General features: G+C 44.3%; 1 protein-coding gene across 1 annotated transcript in view; it reads right to left on the bottom strand.

Moving 5' to 3' along the window:
- LOC124152076 (epithelial cell-transforming sequence 2 oncogene-like) overlaps window positions 1-23,847 on the bottom strand; it is a 69,519-nt gene extending 45,672 nt beyond the window's left edge. The window contains exons 1-17 of the mRNA XM_046524822.2: window positions 23,739-23,847; window positions 17,590-17,782; window positions 16,617-16,652; window positions 14,820-15,059; window positions 14,008-14,145; window positions 13,752-13,848; window positions 11,908-12,152; window positions 11,408-11,547; window positions 10,391-10,520; window positions 9,824-9,939; window positions 9,524-9,708; window positions 9,203-9,292; window positions 7,226-7,408; window positions 5,591-5,694; window positions 3,860-3,952; window positions 3,090-3,240; window positions 1,345-1,544 (exon numbers count right to left, since the gene is read on the bottom strand). Coding sequence (XP_046380778.2) covers window positions 1,345-1,544; window positions 3,090-3,240; window positions 3,860-3,952; window positions 5,591-5,694; window positions 7,226-7,408; window positions 9,203-9,292; window positions 9,524-9,708; window positions 9,824-9,939; window positions 10,391-10,520; window positions 11,408-11,547; window positions 11,908-12,152; window positions 13,752-13,848; window positions 14,008-14,145; window positions 14,820-15,059; window positions 16,617-16,652; window positions 17,590-17,781 — 2,340 coding nt within the window. The 5' untranslated portion in view covers window position 17,782; window positions 23,739-23,847. The remainder of the gene's footprint in view (window positions 1-1,344; window positions 1,545-3,089; window positions 3,241-3,859; window positions 3,953-5,590; window positions 5,695-7,225; window positions 7,409-9,202; window positions 9,293-9,523; window positions 9,709-9,823; window positions 9,940-10,390; window positions 10,521-11,407; window positions 11,548-11,907; window positions 12,153-13,751; window positions 13,849-14,007; window positions 14,146-14,819; window positions 15,060-16,616; window positions 16,653-17,589; window positions 17,783-23,738) is intronic.
- Window positions 23,848-24,737: the final 890 nt, after the last annotated feature.

A 24,737-nucleotide genomic window follows, 5' to 3' on the forward strand; every position in this document is an offset into this window, starting at 1 on the left:
CCAGCCGGTGGGACATGGACACATTACAGAGAGAGGTCCTACCAGCCACTTAGGCCACACATCACAGAGAGAGGCCCTACAAGCTTCTTGGACCACACATTACAGAGGGAGGCCATACCAGCCACTGGGACCACACATTACAGAAAGAGGCCTTAACTGCCACTGGGACCACACATTACAGAAAGAGGCCTTAACTGCCACTGGGACCACACATTACAGAGAGAGGCCCTACCAGCTTCTTGGACCACACATTACAAAGAGAGGCCCTACCAGCCACTGGGACCGCATATAACAGAGAGAGGCCCTACCTGCCACTTGGACCACATATTACAGAGAGAGGCCATACCAGCCGCTGGGACCACACATTAGAGCGAGAGAGGCCCTACCAGCCACTGGGACATGGACACATTACAGAGAGAGGCCTTACCAGCCACTGGACCACACATAACACAGAGAGAGGCCTTATCAGCCACTGGGACGAAATGCCCTACTAGGCACTGGGACCACACATAACAGAGAGAGGCCCTACCTGCCACTGGGACCAAACATTACAGAGAGAGGCCCTACCAGCCACTGGGACCACACATTACAGAGAGAGGCCCTACCAGCCACTGGGACATGGACACATTACATAGAGAGGCCCTACCAGCCACTGGGACCACACATTAGAGCGAGAGAGGCCCTACCAGCCACTGGGACATGCACACATTACAGAGAGAGGCCTTACCAGCCACTGGACCACACATAACACAGAGAGAGGCCTTACCAGCCACTTGGACGAAATGCCCTTCTAGGCACTGGGACCACACATTACAGAGAGAGGCCTTACCAGCCACTGGACCACACATAACACAGAGAGAGGCCTTACCAGCCACTGGGACGAAATGCCCTACTAGGCACTGGGACCACACATTACAGAGAGAGGCACTACCTGCCACTGGGACCACACATTACAGAGATAGGCCCTACCAGCCACTGGGACATGCACACATTACAAAGGGAGGCCCTACTAGCCACTGGGACATGCACACATTACAGAGAGAGGCCTTACCAGCCACTGGGACCACACATAACAGAGAGAGAGGCCTTACCAGCCACTGGAACGAAATGCCGTACTAGGCACTGGGACCACACATTACAGAGAGAGGCCTTACCAGCCACTGGGACCACACATTACAAAGAGAGGCCCTACCAGCCACTGGGACCACATATAACAGAGAGAGGCCCTACCTGCCACTGGGACCACACATTACAGAGAGAGGCCATACCAGCCACTGGGACCACACATTACAGAGAGAGGCCCTACCAGCAACTGGGACCACACATTACAGAGAGAGGCCTTACCAGCCGCTGGGACTTGGTTGCTCGAAGGGTGCCGGTCGTCATTGTGCCAAACTTGTTCCTGAGGTCCTGTGTCTTGAGGGTGACGGTCTTCCTCTCCATCGTCGAGTTGCTCACTGACTGTTGCCTCAGCATGTTCTTCTCGTCCTTGGAAATCTTCTCCTGACTGTCATACTTCTCCGCTGAGTCCATCTGCAGGTCATCTGCAACAACGTCCACGATGTCAGCTACACTTTACATCCACATCAGGTGATATAGATCTCACAATCTCATGATCTGTTACATCTAGAAAAGTATGGATCTCTATATTGTATCACACTTTACATGATCGCCGACATACATTATTCTGCATACAGACACACAACACATTACATCCAAGAGTGTTCAATTACACTTGTAGGAGCTAAAGTTGAAATGCAAACAAATACATACTTTTGTACACGTCAGGATGCACCTACCACAGGACCCATGTCATGATCCACCCAACAGGGACCAGGTCATGATCCACTCATCATAGGGACCAGGTCATGATCCACTCATCACAGGGACCATGTCATGATCCACTCATCACAGGGACCAGGTCATGATCCACTCATCACAGGGACCAGGTCATGATCCACTCATTACAGGACCCAGGTCATGATCCACTCATCACAGGGACCAGGTCATGATCCACTCATCACAGGACCCAGGTCATGGTCCACTCATCACAGGGACCAGGTCATGGTCCACTCATCACAGGGACCAGGTCATGATCCACTCATCACAGGGACCAGGTCATGATCCACTCATTACAGGACCCAGGTCATGATCCACTCATTACAGGACCCAGGTCATGATCCACTCATCACAGGGACCAGGTCATGATCCACTCATAACAGGGACCCGGTCATGACCCCACTCATCACAGGGACCAGGTCATGATCCACTTATCACAGGGACCAGGTCATGATCCACCCACCACAGGGACCAGCTCATGATCCGCTCATCACAGGGACTAGGTGATGATCCACTCATCATAGGGACCAGGTCATGATCCACCCACCACAGGGACCAGCTCATGATCCACTCATCACGGGGACCAGGTCATGATCCACTTACCACATGACCCATGTCATGATCCGCTCATCACAGGGACTAGGTAATGATCCACTCATCATAGGGACCAGGTCATGATCCACCCACCACAGGGACCAGCTCATGATCCACTCATCACGGGGACCAGGTCATGATCCACTTACCACATGACCCATGTCATGATCCGCTCATCATAGGGACCAGGTCATGATCCACTCATCACGGGGACCAGGTCATGATCCACTTACCACATGACCCATGTCATGATCCACTCATCATAGGGACCAGGTCATGATCCACTCATCATAGGGACCAGGTCATGATCCACTCATCACAGGGACCAGGTCATGATCCACTCATCACAGGGACCAGGTCATGATCCACTCATCACAGGGACCAGGTCATGATCCACTCATCACAGGGACCCAGGTCATGATCCACCCACCACAGGGACCAGGTCATGATCCACTCATCACAGGGACCAGGTCATGATCCACTCATCACAGGAGCTATGTCGTGATCCACTCATCAAAGGAGCCAGGTCATGATCCACCAACCACAGGGACCTGGTCATGATCCACCCACCACAGTGACCAGGTCATGATCCACTCATCACAGGAGCCATGTCGTGATCCACTCACCTACTCTACCGAACCCAACTCTCCACCCACCTCTCTCCCCGCGGTCCTCCTTCTCCTCCTCCTCCTCCTGCTGGGAGTGGTCACTGGTGATGTGTTCCACCTCACGGTCCAGGGAGGAGTCGGCCCCGCCTCCCTCGCGCCCCGGGATGTTGTCCCGACCCTGCCGCTCTGTCTGCCGTGTCTGCACAACAAGCAGAGGTTGGAATTATGCATGAAATCAGAAACTGACAAGTGAGAATTTGAGCGCTGTTCCAGCTGTGTACTAGACAGGACTAACCCCTGTTGTATAGAGCTAGCCTTCAGATATACCTTGAGGAGTTTAACATGAATAGGTGAGGTGAGGTGAAATGGGGTTTAACGTTGCGTCCAAGATTACTGCACTTATATAGCGAGGTGCATGCATGTGTGTGTGTGTGGCTGCTTGTACTAGTCCGGACTGATGCCGATTTATAGTGCTAGCTAACTGAGATATCATGCCACAGTTTAACATGAATACCCCACTCAGACACAGTATACTGACTCCAAGCCGACCAGTCCTTGTTTTAGCCCCTTAATGCCGAGCGCCAGACAGGGTAACAACAAGTACCATCTTTTAACGTCTTTTGGTATGACGCGGCTGGGGATCGAACCCCGGACCTTCCACTCTCCGGGCGGATGCTCTACCACTAGACCACGGAGGCGGTCAACTTCTGACTAAGTTAGCCAGAAACTATATATCTACCCTTAGTGATTAAGGTTACCCTTAGATGATGTACCTATACCACCAGAACAGTAATTACACTTAAAAAAATAATACTGACCTGTCTTAGATTATCAGCCCTTGTTGTCATGGAGATCTCAGTGACCCCTGCCTGCTCGAGAAGAAACTGACCCAGAAACTCCAGAGGATGAACCTACAAGCATGGATGACAAGTGTCACTTTACAACCCCATCAACTGACACAGTGCAATACACCAAGCTGGAACCTTGGTCATCTGAAAATGTCTGCAGTGTGTCAGAAATATACAAAGATTAATTTGGCAGTATGGCTGGAAGAAGCTCTTAAACATCTTTACAAGAAATATTGACAATACATAACACAGTCTATGCTTTAAACTAACAAGCAGTATAAGCACTGAGTACGGCTGAGTACTAAGTTTTGTTAGTTGACAAAACTTTTAGATGTATGATGTACAAAAATATGAAAACCCATAGTAAAGCTTGATAAATATCAACAGAAAGTTTTGAACACACAATGCTATTTAGAAAGTGGTCAAATGTGACAAATGTTATATTTTGGATAACACTTTCTGAGTAAAGTACAGATTCTCGTAGTTTTTTGGGTTGTGTCCCGTGCGGGATTCGAACCCACACTGCCAGAGTGAGGCCTGGTGAGGCACCTAATCCCCAGCACACAAAGTCAGTGATTACCTTTCGGCCATCGGAGCCATGCCAATATACACATGACAGAGGGGTACACAAAGTCATGATCTAGACTACCAGTTGTCAGACTTTCATTTTTGTGGAAGTCTCAGTGGCTGAGTGGGTTAGACCGCTGAGTTTGTGTGCTGGCAAGTGTCGGTTCGAATCCCCCACGGGACTCAACCCAAAAAGGTATGTGAATCTGTACTTTACAAAGAAAGTGTTATCCCAAATATAACACTTGTAACAGAAATTTTGTTTGGTCAACACAAGTTATTGCCATCTGGGTAGCTGGAACCTGATTTGAATTAAGCTAGGACAGTGATACAGGATGAGGTATTGATGGTGAGGTATTGATGGTGAGGCATTGATGGTGAGGCATTGATGGTGAGATATTGATGGTGAGGTATTGATGGTGAGGTATTGATGAGATATTGATGGTGAGGTATTGATGGTGAGGTATTGATGGTGAGGTATTGATGGTGAGATATTGATGGTGAGATATTGATGGTGGGGTATTGATGGTGAGGTATTGATGGTGAGATATTGATGGCGAATATTGATGATGAGGTATTGATGGTCAGGTACTGATGGTCAGGTATTGATGGTGAGATATTGATGGTGAGATACTGATGGTGAGGTATTGATGGTGAGATATTGATGGCGAGATATTGATGGTGAGATATTGATGGTGAGGTATTGATGATGAGGTATTGATGGTCAGGTACTGATGGTCAGGTATTGATGGTGAGATACTGATGGTGAGATACTGATGGTGAGGTATTGATGGTGAGGTTTTGATGGTGAGGTATTGATGGTGAGATATTGATGGCGAGATATTGATGGTGAGATACTGATGGTCAGGTATTGATGGTGAGATATTGATGGTGAGATACTGATGGTGAGGTATTGATGGTGAGATATTGATGGTGAGATACTGATGGTGAGGTATTGATGGTGAGGTATTGATGGTGAGATATTGATGGCAAGATATTGATGGTGAGGTATTGATGGTCAGGTACTGATAGTCAGGTATTGATGGTGAGATATTGATGGTGAGCTACTGATGGTGAGATACTGATGGTGAGGTATTGATGGTGAGAAACTGATGGTGAGATGATGTAACGCACATTGCTCTGACTGCCGAGGGCGACAAGTCCGTCAGTGAGGGCCTGGGTGATGGAGTGGGTCCCCTGGATGTCAGCCTGACCCAGTGCGTCAAACACAACCTGGCCTGAACACAGACAACACATTCTCAGTTGAACAGGAATAAAAAATTATATCTTTGAAGATATAAATCTCAGTGAATGACACTGAATCAAAGTTGCACAGAGGCTAATAGAAACTTGGATTGGCTGAAAACTAGTAAAGTTGAATTATATTTCTGCCTGTATATCACAGCTATAAATATAAAGTCCAAACATGGGCAAAACTAGTCACTACTTGTAATGTGTGTCAGCATGAGTATTCTAATATGAGTATTAAATGACAATTATGTTGTTATTAAAACACATCTGTGACATCATTCTATTGTTTGCGTGCTCTGTTATTTGTCAGGAATGGAGAGTTGATTGTGTTTTCTGTCGCTGTTGCAAGTGCTCCGTCACGAGGTGATCGTCACAATACATGTTTTAAGGTTCTTTAGAATGTTTTGTCAAAGTGTAGTAGTAGTAGTTCTGGGACGATACAACGATGCACCAGTGGATAGTGATCTTTTCCTTTTCGATACAAGTATCCATCACAGTCTCACTCTAAGTAAAAAATATCAATTCTGACCTTAAATGTTTGCTTTAATAACTGTTCCACTAGACACTTATCAGTAGTGAAAGTTAATAGTGAAAACATACATATTTTCCTTTGTGCCATACTTGACACTGTCAACTGTAAATCGTCAGGTATTTGGTCATCCTGTCCATGAAAAAGATGACTTACGCACCACAGATAAGAGCACATGCAAGTATCATAATACATATTGGATCGCGAGTAAGGTATTGTGATACGTATCGGATCGCACAGTTGGTATATCGTCCGGTTGTGTGCAAGGCAAGAAAAATTGTACAGTTTTCAAGATCTGCTCCAGAAACGAGAACTACGGCCATTTCAGTCAAAGTCAAAGTTGTTGCTATAGAAACATGAAAAATAAATTTTAAAAATCCCAAACTATCAAAAGGCACCAGTTCACCACTAGACATAAGACCTATCTATGTGCCAAGTTTGGTGAAGAAATTTTGCACGGTTTTCAAGATCTGTGCCAGAAAAGAGCACTACCACCATTTTCAGTCTAAGTCAAAATCGTTGCCATGGAAACCAGAATATTTTTTTTTTAAATATCCCAAACTATCAAAAGGCACCAGTTAACAACTAGATCTGTCTATGTGCCAAGTTCGGTTAAGATATGCTTTTTGAGTTCTGCTCCGGAAACCAAACGTGCCGTGCCGATGGACGGATGGACAGCATCCATGCCAATATCAGCCTTCCACATCATGGTGGGGGATAATAAACAGTGGAGTCTGGGTTAAAACGGGTCCAGAGCAGTCCATGCTTGTCGAACAAGGCGATTTAGTTGATTGGGTGGTCAGGCTCCGTGACCTGGCTGATGGCATGGATCTTAAATCATATCAATCACCAGATCGTCTGGTCTAGACTCAATTATTTTCATACATTGAATATGGCTGAGTGTGGTGTTAAACAACACACAAATTGTAACAGACAAGGCATCCGTATTTCCATGAGCGTAGGGCCGTGTCCACATCGTGTGAACTCACCAGTGAGCTGAGCGGCAATGTCCCGATGGGCTTTCTCAAAGTAAGGCGCCATGATCTGCTGACAGTCTGTGATTGCTTCCAGGGCCTGATCGGCCACATTTGCCCACACACGGAGCTTGCTTGGACAGAAATACTTCTCTGTGGGCTGGCCGTCCTTATATGGTATCAGCCACTCTGTGTTCACTGAAACAATTAGAGAGGTAAGGTCAATGTTGTGTTTATACAAAAGAGGGAATGGAAGGAGTTGGTTTTAACACCACATTGAACAGTTATTCAGTCACATCACAACGTTTCAGCAACTGGTGGAGGGAAGACCCGATGCGATGCAGGTCTTAGACGTTTTTCACATTAGTGAAGCGCTAAGACTACTGGGTGGAACATGTTCCCCAAAAACAAAGAAGGCCAGGTTTAAAGAGGTAAGAGCTGATGTACTCGAGACTTACGGTGGTTGTAGGAGCTGATGTTACCTGTGACTGACTGAGGTTGTAGGAGCCAATGTTACCTGAGACTCACTGTAGGAGAGGATGTTATGCGAGACTCTCTGAGGTTGTAAGAGCCGATGTTCCCTGAGACTTACCATGGTTGTACGAGACAATGTTACCCGAGATACACCGGGGTTGTACCAGACAATGTTACCTGCGACTTACCGTGGTTGTAGGAGCCGATGTTACCTGCGATTTACCGTGGTTGTAGGAGCCGATGCTACCTGCGACTTACCGTGGTTGTAGGAGCCGATGCTACCTGTGACTTACCGTGGTTGTAGGAGCCGATGCTACCTGCGACTTACCGTGGTTGTAGGAGCCGATGCTACCTGCGACTTACCGTGGTTGTAGGAGCTGATGCTACCTGTAACTTACCGTGGTTGTAGGAGCCGATGCTACCTGTGACTTACAGTGGTTGTAGGAGCCGATGCTACCTGAGACTTACCGTGGTTGTAGGAGCCGATGCTACCTGCGACTTACCGTGGTTGTAGGAGCCGATGCTACCTGAGACTTACCGTGGTTGTAGGAGCCGATGCTACCTGCGACTTACCATGGTTGTAGGAGCCGATGCTACCTGCGACTTACCGTGGTTGTAGGAGCCGATGCTACCTGAGACTTACAGTGGTTGTAGGAGCCGATGTTACCTGCGACTTACCATGGTTGTAGGAGCCGATGCTACCTGCGACTTACCGTGGTTGTAGGAGCCGATGCTACCTGTGACTTACCATGGTTGTAGGAGCCGATGCTACCTGCGACTTACCATGGTTGTAGAAGCCGATGCTACCTGCAACTTACCATGGTTGTAGAAGCCGATGCTACCTGAGACTTACCGTGGTTGTAGGAGCTGATGCTACCTGCGACTTACCGTGGTTGTAGGAGCCGATGCTACCTGCGACTTACCGTGGTTGTAGGAGACAATGTTACCTGCGACTTACCATGGTTGTAGGAGCCGATGCTACCTGCGACTTACCGTGGTTGTAGGAGCCGATGCTACTTGCGACTCACCGTGGTTGTAGGAGCCGATGCTACCTGCGACTTACCGTGGTTGTAGGAGACAATGTTACCTGCGACTTACCATGGTTGTAGGAGCCGATGCTACCTGCGACTTACCGTGGTTGTAGAAGCCGATGCTACCTGCGACTTACCGTGGTTGTAGGAGCCGATGCTAACTGCGACTTACCGTGGTTGTAGGAGCCGATGCTACCTGCGACTTACCGTGGTTGTAGGAGCCGATGCTAACTGCGACTTACCGTGGTTGTAGGAGCCGATGCTACCTGCGACTTACCGTGGTTGTAGGAGCCGATGCTAACTGCGACTTACCGTGGTTGTAGGAGCCGATGCTAACTGCGACTTACCGTGGTTGTAGGAGCCGATGCTACCTGCAACTTACCATGGTTGTAGGAGCCAATGTTACCTGCGATTTACCATGGTTGTAGGAGCCAATGTTACCCGCGACTTACCGTGGTTGTAGGAGCCGATGCTACCTGCGACTTACCGTGGTTGTAGGAGCCGATGATCCCGGTTGGTGAGGAGAACTGCATCCCCGTGAGGACACTCAGCTGCACCATCAGCTCCATCCCAGCCTCTGCAACATGAACCTCGGTCAGTGAGTCGGGGTTCTTACATCACAGGTCCGAGACGCTATCTTAATGATGAAATCTACACATGCAGTTAATATGTGCTGAAAGACCAATAGTCATAACTAGATCATAATTTGAGTTTGATTCATAAAATTAACCAGCAGACAAGAGTGATGAAAGTCAAAGGGTCCTTGTTATAACTTAAAGGTACGCCCATATTGTCGTGAAAGACTCACCTGATGCAGCCAGAGGGACAAACACATCCAGCTGTCCCCCCATGTTGGCTGGGAGGATGTGATTGGTCACGCTTTCAAAGAACTCGCACGACTCGGAGGCATCGTAGTTGTTGATGTTGACGGTGCAGCCATGGACGAGACGGATGTCGCCTGGCTCATCCGAATGAGTAAACAGGCCCACGCTCCTGACAATATCGAATGTCATGTAACAAACATATATAAAATATATTGACATGAGATTCACGATCAAGAAGTTTCTTCAAACAAGAATCAAGCAAGTGAATTGTTAAGAGTACATACTGAGCATTCCTGCCCTGTAGAACCTTCTCGATCTGATGCATCAGCGTCTCTGTGCTCGTCCCTTCATACTCGTACACGATCGGGATCACACCAAACATGACGGCATCAAGCAGCAGCTGCAGATACAGACACAATGTTAAGGACAAATAAGGCTAAAAAAATAATAGTCTTGGTTCTCAGGCACCTCCACATTATCATAAAGTCTACCGCACGTTTCATTTTTGTTTCCATTAAAAAAAAAAATTCCTCAAATAATCTGTGTCTCAAACACAAGACTAAGTGTTGAACAGTCTGCAACACTAGCCACCAGCCTGAAGCCCTAGTCTAGCAAAATTTTGTTAGGTCTTGTAAGCTCAACAAATGATAGTCAACATGATAACACTTAACTCTACTGAAAATGATGCTTAGATGTTTGGGCGAGTAGACACAAATATTTTTGTCACAGACAGGTTCAAACACTTGGGCAATACAACTGCTCCAGCATCATACAGCTGATAAACTGATGATGATGACGACGACGCAGCGATTATTCAGACATGTTCTGTCATCAGTTCACTCCAACCTCACCTCTGCTGCTGGGACTCGGGAGGAGATGAAGATGATGCGCGGTGTTGCCGTCACCTGGCTGCCACCAGGGGGCAGTGTGGTCACCTGGTTGTACGGGGTGGGATACCTTCCGCCTCCTGACAAGTCAGATCTGGAGTAAAGACACTGATATTTTAGGCGTGAGCCACATAATTAATTTAACAAGGAAGAACTTCTCCTTCCAACCACCTACAGATGGCCCCTCCCTCTCCCGTGTCCACCTTCAGATGGCCCCTCCCTCTCTCTCCACCACCTCCTGATGGCCCCTCCCTCTCTCTCCACCACCTCCTGATGGCCCCTCCTTCTCTTCCTGATGGCCCCTCCCTCTCCCCACCACCTCCTGATGGCCCCTCCCTCTCTCTCCACCACCTCCTGATGGCCCCTCCTTCTCTTCCTGATGGCCCCTCCCTCTCCCCCCTCCTTCTCTTCCTGATGGCCCCTCCCTCTCCCCCACCACCTCCTGATGGCCCCTCCCTCTCTCTCCACCACCTCCTGATGGCCCCTCCCTCTCCCTCACCACCTCCTGATGGCCCCTCCTTCTCTTCCTGATGGCCCCTCCCTCTCCCCCCTCCTTCTCTTCCTGATGGCCCCTCCCTCTCCCCCACCACCTCCTGATGGCCCCTCAATCCCCCTCCACCACCTTCAGATGGCCCCTCCCTTCCCCTCCACCACCTTCAGATGGCCCCTCCCTCCCCCTCCACCACCTTCAGATGGCCCCTCCCTCCCTACCCCTCCACCACCTTCAGATGGCCCCTCCCTCCCCCTCCACCACCTTCAGATGGCCCCTCCCTCCCTCCCCCTCCACCACCTTCAGATGGCCCCTCCCTCCCCCTCCACCACCTTCAGATAGCCCCTCCCTCCCCATCCACCACCTTCAGACGGCCCCTCCCTCCCTCTTCCCCCACCTCTTGGTGGCCTCTCCCTCTTCCCCCACCTCTTGGTGGCCTCTCCCTCTCTCCCCACCACCTCCTGATGACCCCTCCCTCTCCCTCCACCCACCTCCTGATGGCCGTCCTGTTCGGCGGAAGGCCATTTGTCTCTACCAGTTCCCGGAACCTCGTCTCTGCAATATTCTCCAAGTGGATACATTCGGTCAGGGTGCGGTTGTTGACGCTCCGAGGATCATATTCCTCTCCAGACTGTCATCAAAGATAAAATTCATCTTAACAACCTTCATTTTCAAATGAGATAATAAATTTGGAAAATAATGAATATACATTTTTCCATTATCAACTGTTCTTTGTGCACCAAGGTAAATTAGACAAAAAGGTTAGTGGCTGTGCTCCATTTAAAAAAATCCTAATCTGAATATATATAAGTCAACACCACCTCATTTTGCATCCTGTGAAATGAATGCTAGACATATTTACCCATGTCCTTAATGGTCTATTCAGAACCTGATACCTGTAACCTTGTTCATGCAACCAGTATATGCAAAGAATTCTCTCTCAAAGCAGTCAGTAAAGGGAGATAATCCAACGTTTCCAAACACAACTCACAATAAGTCGATGTCGTTCTCTCCTCCGACTCGTGTCAAGACCAATCTCAAAGTCCAGCGACTTTGACACAGAATTTTCATGTTGTTTGCGAATGATGCCCCACCGGTTATGGAGGACTAATGATGACTTGGGAAGGTCAGGGTCATTGGGATTCTTCTCGGTTACCATGGCAATGTGTGACTTGTGTAGATCCTGGGGATTGTAATCTGGTCCCTGCCATGGCGGTCGCACATCCATCAACCGACCTACAAAACCATTCAATTGTTCCTGACAGTTGGATCCTAACAAGCAAGTTTAAAAAATTACCCAAAGTTCAGAGGTTCAAGACTTACTATATAGGCCAAGCCAATTAATGTCTTGTTTCAGGATGCTGTCCGGTTCAGGAGTTCACATCTCATCTGTCCTTCATCTCCCTGAGACAGTAGTGTCCACTAACCCATACCAAGGCCTAGTTTTTAGGGTTGGTGTATTGGCACATAAATCACAATATATCACTATACAGAGAGCTGTCTTGCGATACATTGTGCAATAAGCACTGGGGCCCAAAATTTATATATCTGACCGTTCATTCAATAATCCAGACTTCAGACTACGTGATGGGTAGTATGGATCACAAAGAATACCTATTACATCATCCTTTCAAGCAGACCTTTATGTACTAAAACATAGCACATATCGCTATCCCAATCAGAGAACCTTTAACAGAATCAACATCTGGGTTGCGAAAAAAACATGGCCACAGCCTGCGAATAAGCAATTTCCAAAAATTAAGCAAAGGCAAATATTTTCAAAGATGCTCTTAGTTTGCAATCAACTAGTCTAAGTACTTTTATATATTTGAGTACAAACTTCATTGTATTTTTAAAGACTGAATGACTGAATGACGGAATGACTGAGATGCCGCTATCTTTTTCAGATGACCTCTTATTGAGCGCTTCATGTTGCCTCAATGTGCAGTGTTGCTTGATATTGTGAGTGAGTGAGTGAGTGAGTGAGTGAGTGAGTGAGAGTGAGTGAGTATGGTTTTATGCCGCTTTTAGCAATATTCCAGCAATATCACGGTGGAGGACACCAAAAATGGGCTTCACACATTGTACCCATGTCGGGAATCAAACTGCGTGACGAGTGAACGCTTTAACCACTAGGCTACCCGACCGCCCCTGATACTGTGTAGACTCACTAGTCAGTGGGGCAGTCGGGTAGCCTAGTGGTTAAAGAGTTCGCTTGTCACGCCGCAGACCTAGGTTCGAGCCCATTTCTGATGTCCGCCTCCGTGATATTGCTGGAATATTGCTAAAATCAGTGTAAAACCATACTCACTCACTCACTGTGCTTGTATCATTGTAAGAACGAAATAAGGCAGTAAAATAAATATCTTTAGAGCGGTAATTCGTTATTTTGTTTGCAGTCAGGAACATAATCTCAATTCTTTTCGTTATCTGATCGACCAGGGCCCACTTGCACAAAATGATCTTAGCGATAAGATGATCGTAACTCACATACTTTAACATTGGCTTACAACATTCGTAGCACTAAGATCGCTTTGTGCAAGAGGGCCCAGGTCTTAACTATGGTAGTTGTCCTCTTTGTGAAGCCATTTGAAATAAGAACAGCGATCCCATTGGATATTGTGTTCCATCACAAGGGACGCAACTCATGCCCTACACAGGGTGGCACCACTATTGACCCAAGAAAAGTTGGCTTGAAACGGCAAGGGTGAAAATTAGACTTTGACATAGGCCAGTGGACATGCTTGCCTCAGGAGATGGGCAACTGCCCCATGTCACACATTAATAGAGCCTTGCATCCAACAACTGAGGTGACAGTTGCACGTAGTGACTTACGACTGTCTGAAGAGTCAAGTCGGTTAGGCTTCGTTCGGATATTCTTCTTCTTGTTCTGCCAGCGGGAACCATCTGACCTTGTGCCGTAGAGGTCATCCTGCCAGAGAGAATCGTGGGATTAGTCTACACTCTTCGGGGTTTATCATTATTTCGTTCAAAATTTGGATTATGGTTAAGTTTTGATTTCAAGTTAAAGATTAGGTTGCCATGGCATTGCACACAATATGAAACAAATTGTCAATTACTATTCCCTCACCATTCCACTCCCTGAGACGTAGTCAAGCGTCTGGACACAGGCGATGTAGTGTTTCTTCCACGCCCCATACTCGTTGTCAGCCGCTGTGTAGGGCAGGAACCAGCCGTACTTGAGACACTTGCCTGCCCAGACCTCGTCCTGGCAAAATAACATTCACTGGTCAGTGTTAGATATCAAGGAGCCTCCTGGGTCAACTTTTAACAGAGAGAGTTAAAATCACTTTGTTAACATGCGGCACAGGACACCAACAGATCTGCTCATTGAACAACTTCTAGCCTTACGACAGTCGTAGCTACGATCTCTTTGTTATATCCGCACTGGACACCAACAGACCTGCTCAGTGCTCATTGAGGAACTGATAGATTTATGACAGCCGTACCTACGATCACTTTGTTAAATAAGGCATGGGACACCAACAGACCTGCTCAGTGAAGAACTAGTAGCCTTATGACAGTCGTAGCTACGATTACTTGTTACATGAGGCATGGGACACCAACAGACCTGCTCAGTGTGGAACTACTAGCCTTACGACAGTTGTAGCTACGATGACTTTGTTACGTAAGGCATGGGACACCAACAGACCTGCTCAGTGTGGAACTACTAGCCTTAAGACAGTCGTAGCTACGATCACTTTGTTAAATGAGATATATGTGACACCAACAGGCCTGCTCATTGAAGAACAGTCATAGCTACGATGACTTTTTAACATGAAGCACTGGACACCAACAGACCTGCTCAGAGTGGAACTACTAGCCTTACGACAGTCATAGCTACAATCACTTTGTTACATGAAGCACTGGACACCAACAGACCTGTTCACTGAGGAACTTCCAATGCCAGGACACCTGGGCCGCACGGGAAAGACTCTTGGGTTCCAGGAAGGAGAAGATGTACACAGACAGGATTCTGGGAAGGACGGAGGTGAAGTCAAGGTGCTGCAAGGGAACATACTCGCGGAACCAGTCCTGGACAAACTTCTTCTGTGGCCGTTTACACTGATGGAAGATGATGTCGAGAAATCGCTTCCTCTGCGAGTCAGTCCACAGATCATACTGAAATGTCAAAAAGCATCGATTCTTGACGATTTTCAACAAGAGCAAAGTCACAATCACCTCTTCTTTAAGCAGCATAGGCTCAGTTATGGCAATACACAGTGGGTCAAGACAAATTCATAATGCATTCTGGGTGATTACAAAGAGGAAGTCATTCAAGACATTATCAAGGTTGCAGAATAGCACAGTAAACCAGCCATCTGTATATCTCATGAATACATTGATCCTGGCTATCTGATTACATTTTAAAAATAATTGTTTAATGCCGCACTCAGCAATATTCCAGCAATATGACGGCAGTTGGTAAAAAATCATTAGTGCATGAGTTGGGATTAAAGCAGCTTTTAATAGTATTCCAGTTATGTCACGGCATATCAGCTTTATTTGGAACCTCAGACGTTAAACACTTTGGTGAAACACACGAGCACAGGGCTAACGGATTCGAACCCACAATCATAGGTTTCTTGCATGGCTGAGGGAGGCAACTCTGCATAGCGAAATAGCAGCACCTTAGACAACTAAGCCACAAGTGCTCCCAGTAAATAATCAAATCTTGACAGCACAATCAAGTAATTGAGGGAGTGAGTGAGTATGGTTTTACGCCGCTTTTAATAATATTCCAGCAATATCACGGCGGGGGACACCACAAATGGGCTTCACACATTGTACCCATGTCGGGAATCAAACCCGGGTCTTCGGCGTGACGAGCGAACGCTTTAACCACTAGGCTACCCGACCGCCCCATCAAGTAATTGACATCATGCACATCAATCTACGCATTTGGGATATGATGACATGCATCAACCAAGTCAGCAAGACTGACCACTCAATCCCGCTAGTCGCCTTTTACGACAAGCATGGGTTGCTGAAGACCAGCTCTAATACACAGGGACCTGGCTATCTGAATACCTTGTTCTCAACATTGTCTGCATGTATGAAGTTATTGTCATCTACAGAAATGGGTATTACAGATTCTCATAATAAAAAGGGCTGTCTTTGGAAAGATACCACAAGGTACTGGAGAAGTTTACTACTTGACACAAGTTTTGACCCTGTTGACAAGTGGCTGAACCAATTCCGACTTCAATGCAGCATAAACAATACAACGATACCATGTCTAACAACAAGCAAGTAAAGTACTCATCATGCATACTGGATGTAAAGGTGAGATGAGGTGAGGTGAGGTGAGGTGAAATGGGGTTTTACGTTGCATCCAAGATTATTGCACTGAACATAGCGACGTGCATGCATGTGTGTGTGTGGCTGCTTGAACTAGTCCAGACTGTTGCCGATTTATAGTGCTAGCCCACTGAGATACCAGTGGAAGTTTAACATTAATACCCCACTCAGATACAGTATACTGACTCCGAGCCGACCAGTCCTTGTTTTAGCCCCTTAATGCCGAGGGTAACAACAAGTACCATCTTTTAACGTCTTTTGGTATGCAACGGCCGGGGATCAAACCTCGGACCTTCCACTCTCCGGGCGGACGCTCTACCACTAGACCACGGAGGCCGTCTTGGATGTAAAGAGTAAACCATATTAATACTTCCTTACCCAGTGTGAAACAAGATCTCTTCTCTCTTTGAAAATCTGAAATAGATGACAGGAGCATGAAGCAATAAAGATGGTGAATCAACGTGACAAGAGTGAGTGAGTGAGTGAGTTGGGTTTAACGCCGCTTTTAACATTATTCCTGTTATATCACGGCGTGTCAGCTTGATGTGGGAGGAAAGCCCGAAATGATGCAGGTCTCAGACATTTACCACTTCGGTGAAACCCACAAGCACGGGTATGGTGCTGACAAACCTAGAAACATAATCGGGGCGAACCGTGATTCGAACCCACAACCATAGGTTTCTGGCATTTCTGCTTCATCAGCTGGTGATGGTAGATGAAGATGCAGAACGTATGACATGGTCGCCTATCCCATAGAGCTCGATATAAGCTGCGTATCTGTGTAAAGTATGCAGAAAATAAACTGAAATACACCGACAAATCAAATCCTTGCGTATCAAATACGCACGAGAACTATAAATTTGCTATTGAAATAAAATTAAAGCATATATTATAACTATTAGATAAAACGATTGCGTATATTTCAACTGTTACATAAAATGATTGTGTATCAGCCGATCGCCAAATTCACTTGCCGACAGTTACATTCGGAAAAGCTTCTGCAACAAACATACTGACAGATGCCAATTGAAAAGCACATCTTGCCTAGTCAATGTACATGTTGCATCTTAATTAGTCGCTAATTGGTGATTAAAGAAACAAATATATTAACAAAAAATGGCTTCCTGGAGAGGGAAAACAGATGCAAACAGGTATATTACTATTAACATAGTTTTAAACGATTTACAGCGATTGTTACGAAACAGGTTTTAAGTTAAATACCCAAATGTGACAAAACAGGTGGGTAAAAAAATTTGAACACCCTCTAAGACTTTTGGACACCAAATCAAAATCAAACCCTTGGGTAAAATACCCAAATAGCCCAAACCGTATCTATAGCTCCATATCCCACCTGTTCATTGGAGGGCTTGTGTACGACGGGGGTCCAGGCACTGCTGTACGTCCTCATCTTCAGCGTACCCACTTTGTCATTGGTCGTCTTCTCTCTCCTCAGCGAGGTGGTCCGACCCAGGATTTTGCTGTCATCGCTTGTGATCGCAAGCTTAGTCGGAACTTTCTTTGTCTTGTTCCTCGGGGTGGTCATCCTGTGTTGAAGTAAGTGAGTGAGTGAGTGAGTGAGTTTGATTCCGAGTTATATCACGGAGCGTCAGACTGATGTGGGAGGAAAGCCCAAAGTGATGCAGGTCTTAGACGTTTACCACTTTGGTGAAACCCACAAGCACGGGTACGGTGATGACATAACTAGAAATATGATCAGGGCGATTCTGATTCGAACCCACGATCATAGGTTTTCAGAGCAACTTGGGCACCTTGTGTGACTTAGCTACCAACTATTAGAACAAAGATAAGTGTTGACGACAAACATCCTTTGCAAAAATGTTTATGTCTGTAAAATATAATGCAAAAACACATAGTTTGCACGTGTCACTTGCAGTAGTGCCACACACGTGCATAGCCTGTCATTCCTGATTTAAATATCTATTAATCTCAGTGGACCATTATTTTTGGCCATCTTATTGACTCTGTTTATCATTCAGTTGTGATTTACTTGATGTCAGTCATTGTTTGTGCACGAACTAGTTATGAAGTCTGCAACACGTGGAGCTTCTATGGGCTATTGGGATGCTGGAAACTGGCAGAAGTGAGCGTGCAGTGGCCAGTATGTTTCACAGTCGGTTTGTTTGTCAGTTTGTTGTTGATGACACACACAGCAATACTCCATCAAAGATCCACTCTGTTATTTGTTCCGGCTCTAATATGAAATGGGGTGCCCCAGGTGCTTAGAAAATTGACAAAGTGGCACTTATTAAAACCATACCCAAGCAGTTAAATTTGTTTTAATTGAGCGGTAGTGAACAAACTTGGTTCAAATACTGTTGAAACTTAAACATAAACTATCGATAATAGTCACTCGGCGATTATATACCCCCTCTACGCTGCTGTTTTCTGTAACAAAATTGTAATATCTACAAAAAATGGACTCTTACAGAGCTCCAGATAACGTTTTGAGCAATTGAGTTTTTACTCTAGGGTTTCTATTTTAATTGGGTTATTACATTTTTCATTGGGTAACCAATATTTTTTCACTGATTTATTCATCACTCTATTGGGTTTTTCTCAAAATTAGTAAACATTTTAAGATTAAAAAAAACTGAAATAATGTTTTAGATGTATATAACTGTTCTAAATATACAGGCTTGACTCGGAAAGTAAATTAGCTCATAATTGTGTTTCGGAAACTAGCTCTGTACATTTTTGCATAAAGTAGAGGGTGCTAATAGAGATTGTCTACAGGCTTAAGGGAGCAGGGTGCTCAATACAATAAATACAGAATTTACTGCTATAAAAAAAAAAAATCTAATTATTAACTGTACATATAATGGCAATTAAAAGCCAAACAAACAATTCAAACCTCAGATTTCTCTCCATGCCTCTTGACTATAGCATCATACATAAATAATCTGTTTTATCACCTGCCAGTCTCATTTAGTCGTACATTGCTCCTCGATTACCTGCAGACATGCACACGACGTTATGTAATCTCCTGCTGCCTACCTTGCATGCTACATCCTCATATCATCTGTTTTGTTAGGTAACAAACTATAATTATTCTCCTAGGAGACAATTACCATTACCTCATCAATCACATCCGACTGTACCAGACACCATCGAAGACATGACTTATTCATGACGTGACAAGTGGATTCCTGGCCGAAGCAATTCTATAGAACAGACTGGGTTTCAGTCCTTCAATCAATGTTTTAAGAGAGAGTCATGTCATCCTAAAAAGAACTCTGGAACGATACAATCACCTGACGATATAAAATGTATGACAAAATATATGTCATGTGTGTATTTGTTTCAAGCGTGCCACATGGTACTTGTAAGATGGTTAGGTGTGTGCATATGTGTGCGGGTGTGTGTGCGTGTGTATGTGCGCGTGTGTGTGTGTGTGCATATGTGTGCGGGTGTGTGTGTGTGTGTATGTGCATGTGTGTGTGTGTGTGCATATGTGTGCGGGTGTGTGTGTGTATGTGCATGTGTGTGTGTGTGTGTGTGTGTGTGTGTGTGTGCGTGCATGCGTGCGTGCGTGTGCGCGCCACATGGTACTTGTAAGATGGTTAGGCATGTGTGTGTGTGTGTGTGCATATGTGTGCGGGTGTGTGTGTGTGTGTGCGTGTGTGCGTGCGTGTGCGTGTGTGCGTGTGTATGTGCATGTGTGTATGTGCATGTGTGTGCGTGTGTGTGTGTTTGAACATACACCTCTGGTCTGGTGCATTGACAAGAAATACAGAGATCATCATCGGCATTGCGAAGAATACCGGTAGAGTACATAGAAGGATGTTTCTGATAGGTTCCAAATTCTCCTAGGTGTACTAAAACGTCGTCATAGTTCATTATGAATCTTGGATGGCGGCTGTTGAGATCAGATCATGGAATGTGTCATGGACGATAGCACCCGAAGCATATGAGTCGCCGTACGTTTGTCACACGTGGCCTAGTCCACACAAGACCCCGACTTTGTGTGTGTGTGCATGTGTGCGCGCGTGCGTGCGTGTGTGTGTGTGCGTGCGTGCGTGTGTGTGCGTGTGTGTGTGCGTGTGTGTGCGGGTGGCTGGCCTGAACTAATTTCTCAAAATGGACACAGATCAAGTGTAAAATGTCGTTCAAATTGCCAATGATCAAAATTCACTTATATTTCGCCCATATTTCTTAGAGCTATAGATAAGCTTTTTTGGCTTAAGCAGCATTAGAAATTGGCACAAGTCCTATAGTCCTTGCCAAACTGCCAAATAGTATAGGTATCATAAGGACTAGTAGAAAATTGCCATTTTTAAGGGGTTTGCTATATGTTATCATAATAAGGACTAGTGAACTAAAACTGTTAGTTTCTATCGCTGTAAAGGGTATTTATAGTTTTTGTGCATATTTGAAACGCTAGGATTTGATTTGTCAGTGTATTTGAGTTTTTTTAATGCATATTTTACGCAAATACGCAGCTTATCATGCTTTTCTCAAACTGTTTATATTATAATTTTAAACCACTATCAGTCCCTAGCCACACAACCATGAGGATACTTTATTGACAGCAGAATAAATAAACACTGACACATTAATGAAAAATGACTGCTATATTCCTTTACATTAACATGAGTAATTAACATTTATCTCCAGTAATATGCAACATTTATCTCCAGTAATATGCAACATTTATCTCCAGTAATATGCAACATTTATCTCCAGTAATATGCAACATTTATCTCCAGTAATATGCAACATTTATCTCCAGTAATATGCAAATGGGAGATTTAACCTTAAATTAATTTAATGAGAACGTAGACATTCTGATGTAGTACTTTGTAATTCATGCTATTTCATTTCCTCAGACACTATATCAACAGGATTTTATGGAATTTACAGTTCCACAGATGGACTTGACTGACATGTAAATCTTAGTACATTTGTGTTCATGCAGTAGGAACAGTGTCTTCCTCGGTGGTCCTTATACTGAATTCTGGGATTTATCTACACCTATCAGAGGCTGATATCCATTCGCATGCCTGTAGCAAACATCAGTTAAACTTCCCAAACTGGAATAAAATTTCCCAATTCATGTCATCATAATTATGTAACTAATAACTAATTAATTACCATATTTGACATAATAAGCGCCCAGGGCGCTCTCAAAATTAGAAATAGGGGGCTCTTGTTAGAATATTATTTTGAAAGATTGTAAATTTCGTGGTTTATGCTGACAGCCTGAAATGTTTATATACGACAGATATATTTTTCCAGAATTTAATTTCCCATAATTAAGGCTGCATATAACACACGTATTATACACGAATAAATAAGTCTTGTGCACATTGATCAATCGGAAGGGGTGCAGATTGTGATTGTTCACTTGCCAATATATTAGCAAATATTGCCGTGGGCGCTTATTACGTCGAATACGGTACAATGCAGAGGAAAGCTGTATTTCACTAAAATACAGGACCAATAAAGAGAAAGACATTTTACTGCTTCGTTCTATATTATTGCATTGAATGCAATCTCAACATACAATGTTAAAATACTTCTGAATTAAAGAAAGTAAGAACTTAAAACAAATAACAATTTGGAAGAAAATGATACTTTTCCAATTTGCCTGTTGGGGCATTAAGTTTAGAATCCTAGATAAATCCCTGAACTTCCATAGTCACATGCCGAGGTCCCAGTGTTGGAAGGAGAAGCTAAGACAAGTAGCAAATAGCTGCCATTAAGGTTTTCCTTTGCACATGCATACCTAAATTTACCACTGTCTCTCATTCTATCCAGGTGTTGTTGCCATGTGAGTTTGTCTGACTTTGTAAAGCTGTGAGTGAAGCCCTGACCTGGGCTAGCACTCCTAGATAAAGCCATTCCCATTTGTGTCAGTGATATATATACTAACTGTATGTCACACAATAAAAGAGGTCCTATAGAAAAGCTCCAGCCTTGTGTAGGTGAGCTGTATATTTGTGCAAAATAAATCACCACAACCCAAATGTATTTTAGTTGCATGCCCACGAATGCTCAAATGAAAGTTTTAAAAACCCCAATACCATAACATTGTGCGTAACAAACCCAGTGTAGCCTTTTCAGCTTGCATACCAGTATACGGCTTAGCTGTAGGTCTGTATTTAGAAGACATACAATTTTATGGATAACAAATTCTGGTTGAAAGAAGACCAATAAATATCCCCAACATTACATTTTCGAGCCCCATACAATACGTAACCATGCACTTAATGACGTAATCAAGGTAGACGCTTCAAAGCTCTGCCTCACTGAAGACATCAAAGAGTTTGCCACTTGCCGCTGAAGTTATTTTACGAATTAAGCTACACAAGGTAAGATATTCAATAAGTTATAAAAACATACTTCAAAACTTGCTTTTTCACTAATGCACATTTTAATCAAATTGATCTGTTGATAATTTTGATGAGAACAATTGCATCACCGATAATGTATCGGCTGATGTTTGTAAACTTCCTGTGTGTAATGTCATGTGACTGATCATGTTGTGCATTTATTTTTAACTTGACTGTCATGGAGGGGCTCGAAATCAGGTGACGGTAACAAGATTGCACCTGATTGACTCGTCTCGGCTGGTGAGGCATTATCACGATTACATTGCCAAGATGTGGCAGCGTTACAAATTGGCACTAGTCCTATAGTCCTTGCCAAACTGTCCAATGGTTAGGGCATCATAAGGACTAGTAGAAATTTGACCTTTTTAAGAGTTTTGCTAAATCTTATCATTATAAAGACTAGTTGACTAAAACTGTTAGTTTCTATCACAGATGTGGTGATTTGACTATCCTGAAATAAATGTTCTCAAAGGTAAGATATTTAATTTTAGTGTATTGCGATTGTTAATAGACATGCAACGAGAAATACTTCTTAGGGGCTCCAAAACACAGTACACTAGGATCCACAAGGTCTGGTATGTACAGACCACTTATAGCAACAACCTGTTGTATGAGTCTTGTATCACATATGGTACAAAGTCCTATAGGACTACTCCATTGACATTTAAATATTTGAAATTATTAAAAGCAAGACTTTTAAGTCACAAGGTCCTTGTTTGGGATAATGTTAATGATTTAGAGAGTTCTGAGATTAAATATCTATAGCAGAAAGACTCAAGCACCCAAGGAGAACACATATTTTTTAACATTTCAGTGAGTTGACGTATTGTGTAAAATATTTAATCTACTTATGTAGTAAAAACATCACTGTAGTATCAAATTAGCGAATGATGATAAACTGCTATTTTAATGACCAGGTTTAGTGGACACTAAGTGGTGGTAGTGTACCCTGTGACACCTATATGTTTATTGATTGTTGATCTGTTACGGTTCGACTGGGCCTAATTTACTAGCAATCGATTCTTGGTGACGGTGACAGGCCTCTCATGAATTGACTTGCTTTGGAACTCAGTTGTAAACTTATAACTCACTGACAAATATGATGGAACAATAACTCGAATGGTGATAAGCTTTCTGTTAATTCTACCTGACTGCAATTCCTCTGTATGATGTTAGTAAACCCCACTGTCAACTCCCGGCTGGTTTTCTGTCGACTCGCTGAAACAACTCACTCAAACACCCGCCATTACTCGAGCATGATCGCGCATGCGTAGCGTGGTGTTGGTATGACGACAAACGAGGAGGCTGTCAGGTGCGCGGAGAAAGTGCAAGGAGCTCTCTGGTGACCTTCGGCTGTGAATTTCTTCCATAATTAATGCCGTTGTTTACAAATGCCTGCAACATGGGGATACAAATAGGAGTTACTGGTTAATGAGAAAGCGAAAACAAATGAGGCTTTGTTATCAAATCCAGATATCACGAAGCGGCATTTAAATCACAAGATGGCTGAAACTGCTTCAAATTCTTTCCACCATTTCGTTGAATACTTCTGGTAAAATACGAAGGGGGGAATTATGACGCAATTTGAAAACTATCCAAACTTCAAACAAAAATAGTTTATGGAAATGTGAAAACTAAATATCGCATGAATAATCATGCATTAAGAAATCCACGAAATTTTAAATTTGAAAATTGTAAATTTTAACATTTTTTGAGCGTTTATTCGATTTGAAAGCTTCCGTATATGTTTCATTGTGCACTATAAGTCATAATCTGATTGTTATAATATGTAAGGGGAGTATTGAACAGTATTGAAATGTGACTTGAATCCAATTCTAAATATTTGTAAATGAAATATAGTTGAATGATAAATGTCGCCTAACCATATTTACATGATAATTATGTTTAATTTAACAATATATCAAATGTTATATCTATAACCATAACTGTTTAACAGCAGTTTAACTTTTACAGATGATTGATTATTTATAGTACAGTCGTTTTTCTTTCAGCTTTGTGAACCATGTCTTTCAAGGATCAATTCTGACTCTTGGGCCTTGTGTTCACAGGACAGTTAAAGATTCCTCCCGGAAATTGTTTATCATGAGCTTGTCTTTCAACAAGCTGTATGAGAGCCCTATAGAGT

Source organism: Haliotis rufescens, unplaced genomic scaffold (assembly GCF_023055435.1).
Source record: "Haliotis rufescens isolate VD_foot unplaced genomic scaffold, xgHalRufe1.0.p SCAF_32, whole genome shotgun sequence".
NCBI classification, from domain to species: Eukaryota; Metazoa; Mollusca; class Gastropoda; order Lepetellida; family Haliotidae; genus Haliotis; species Haliotis rufescens.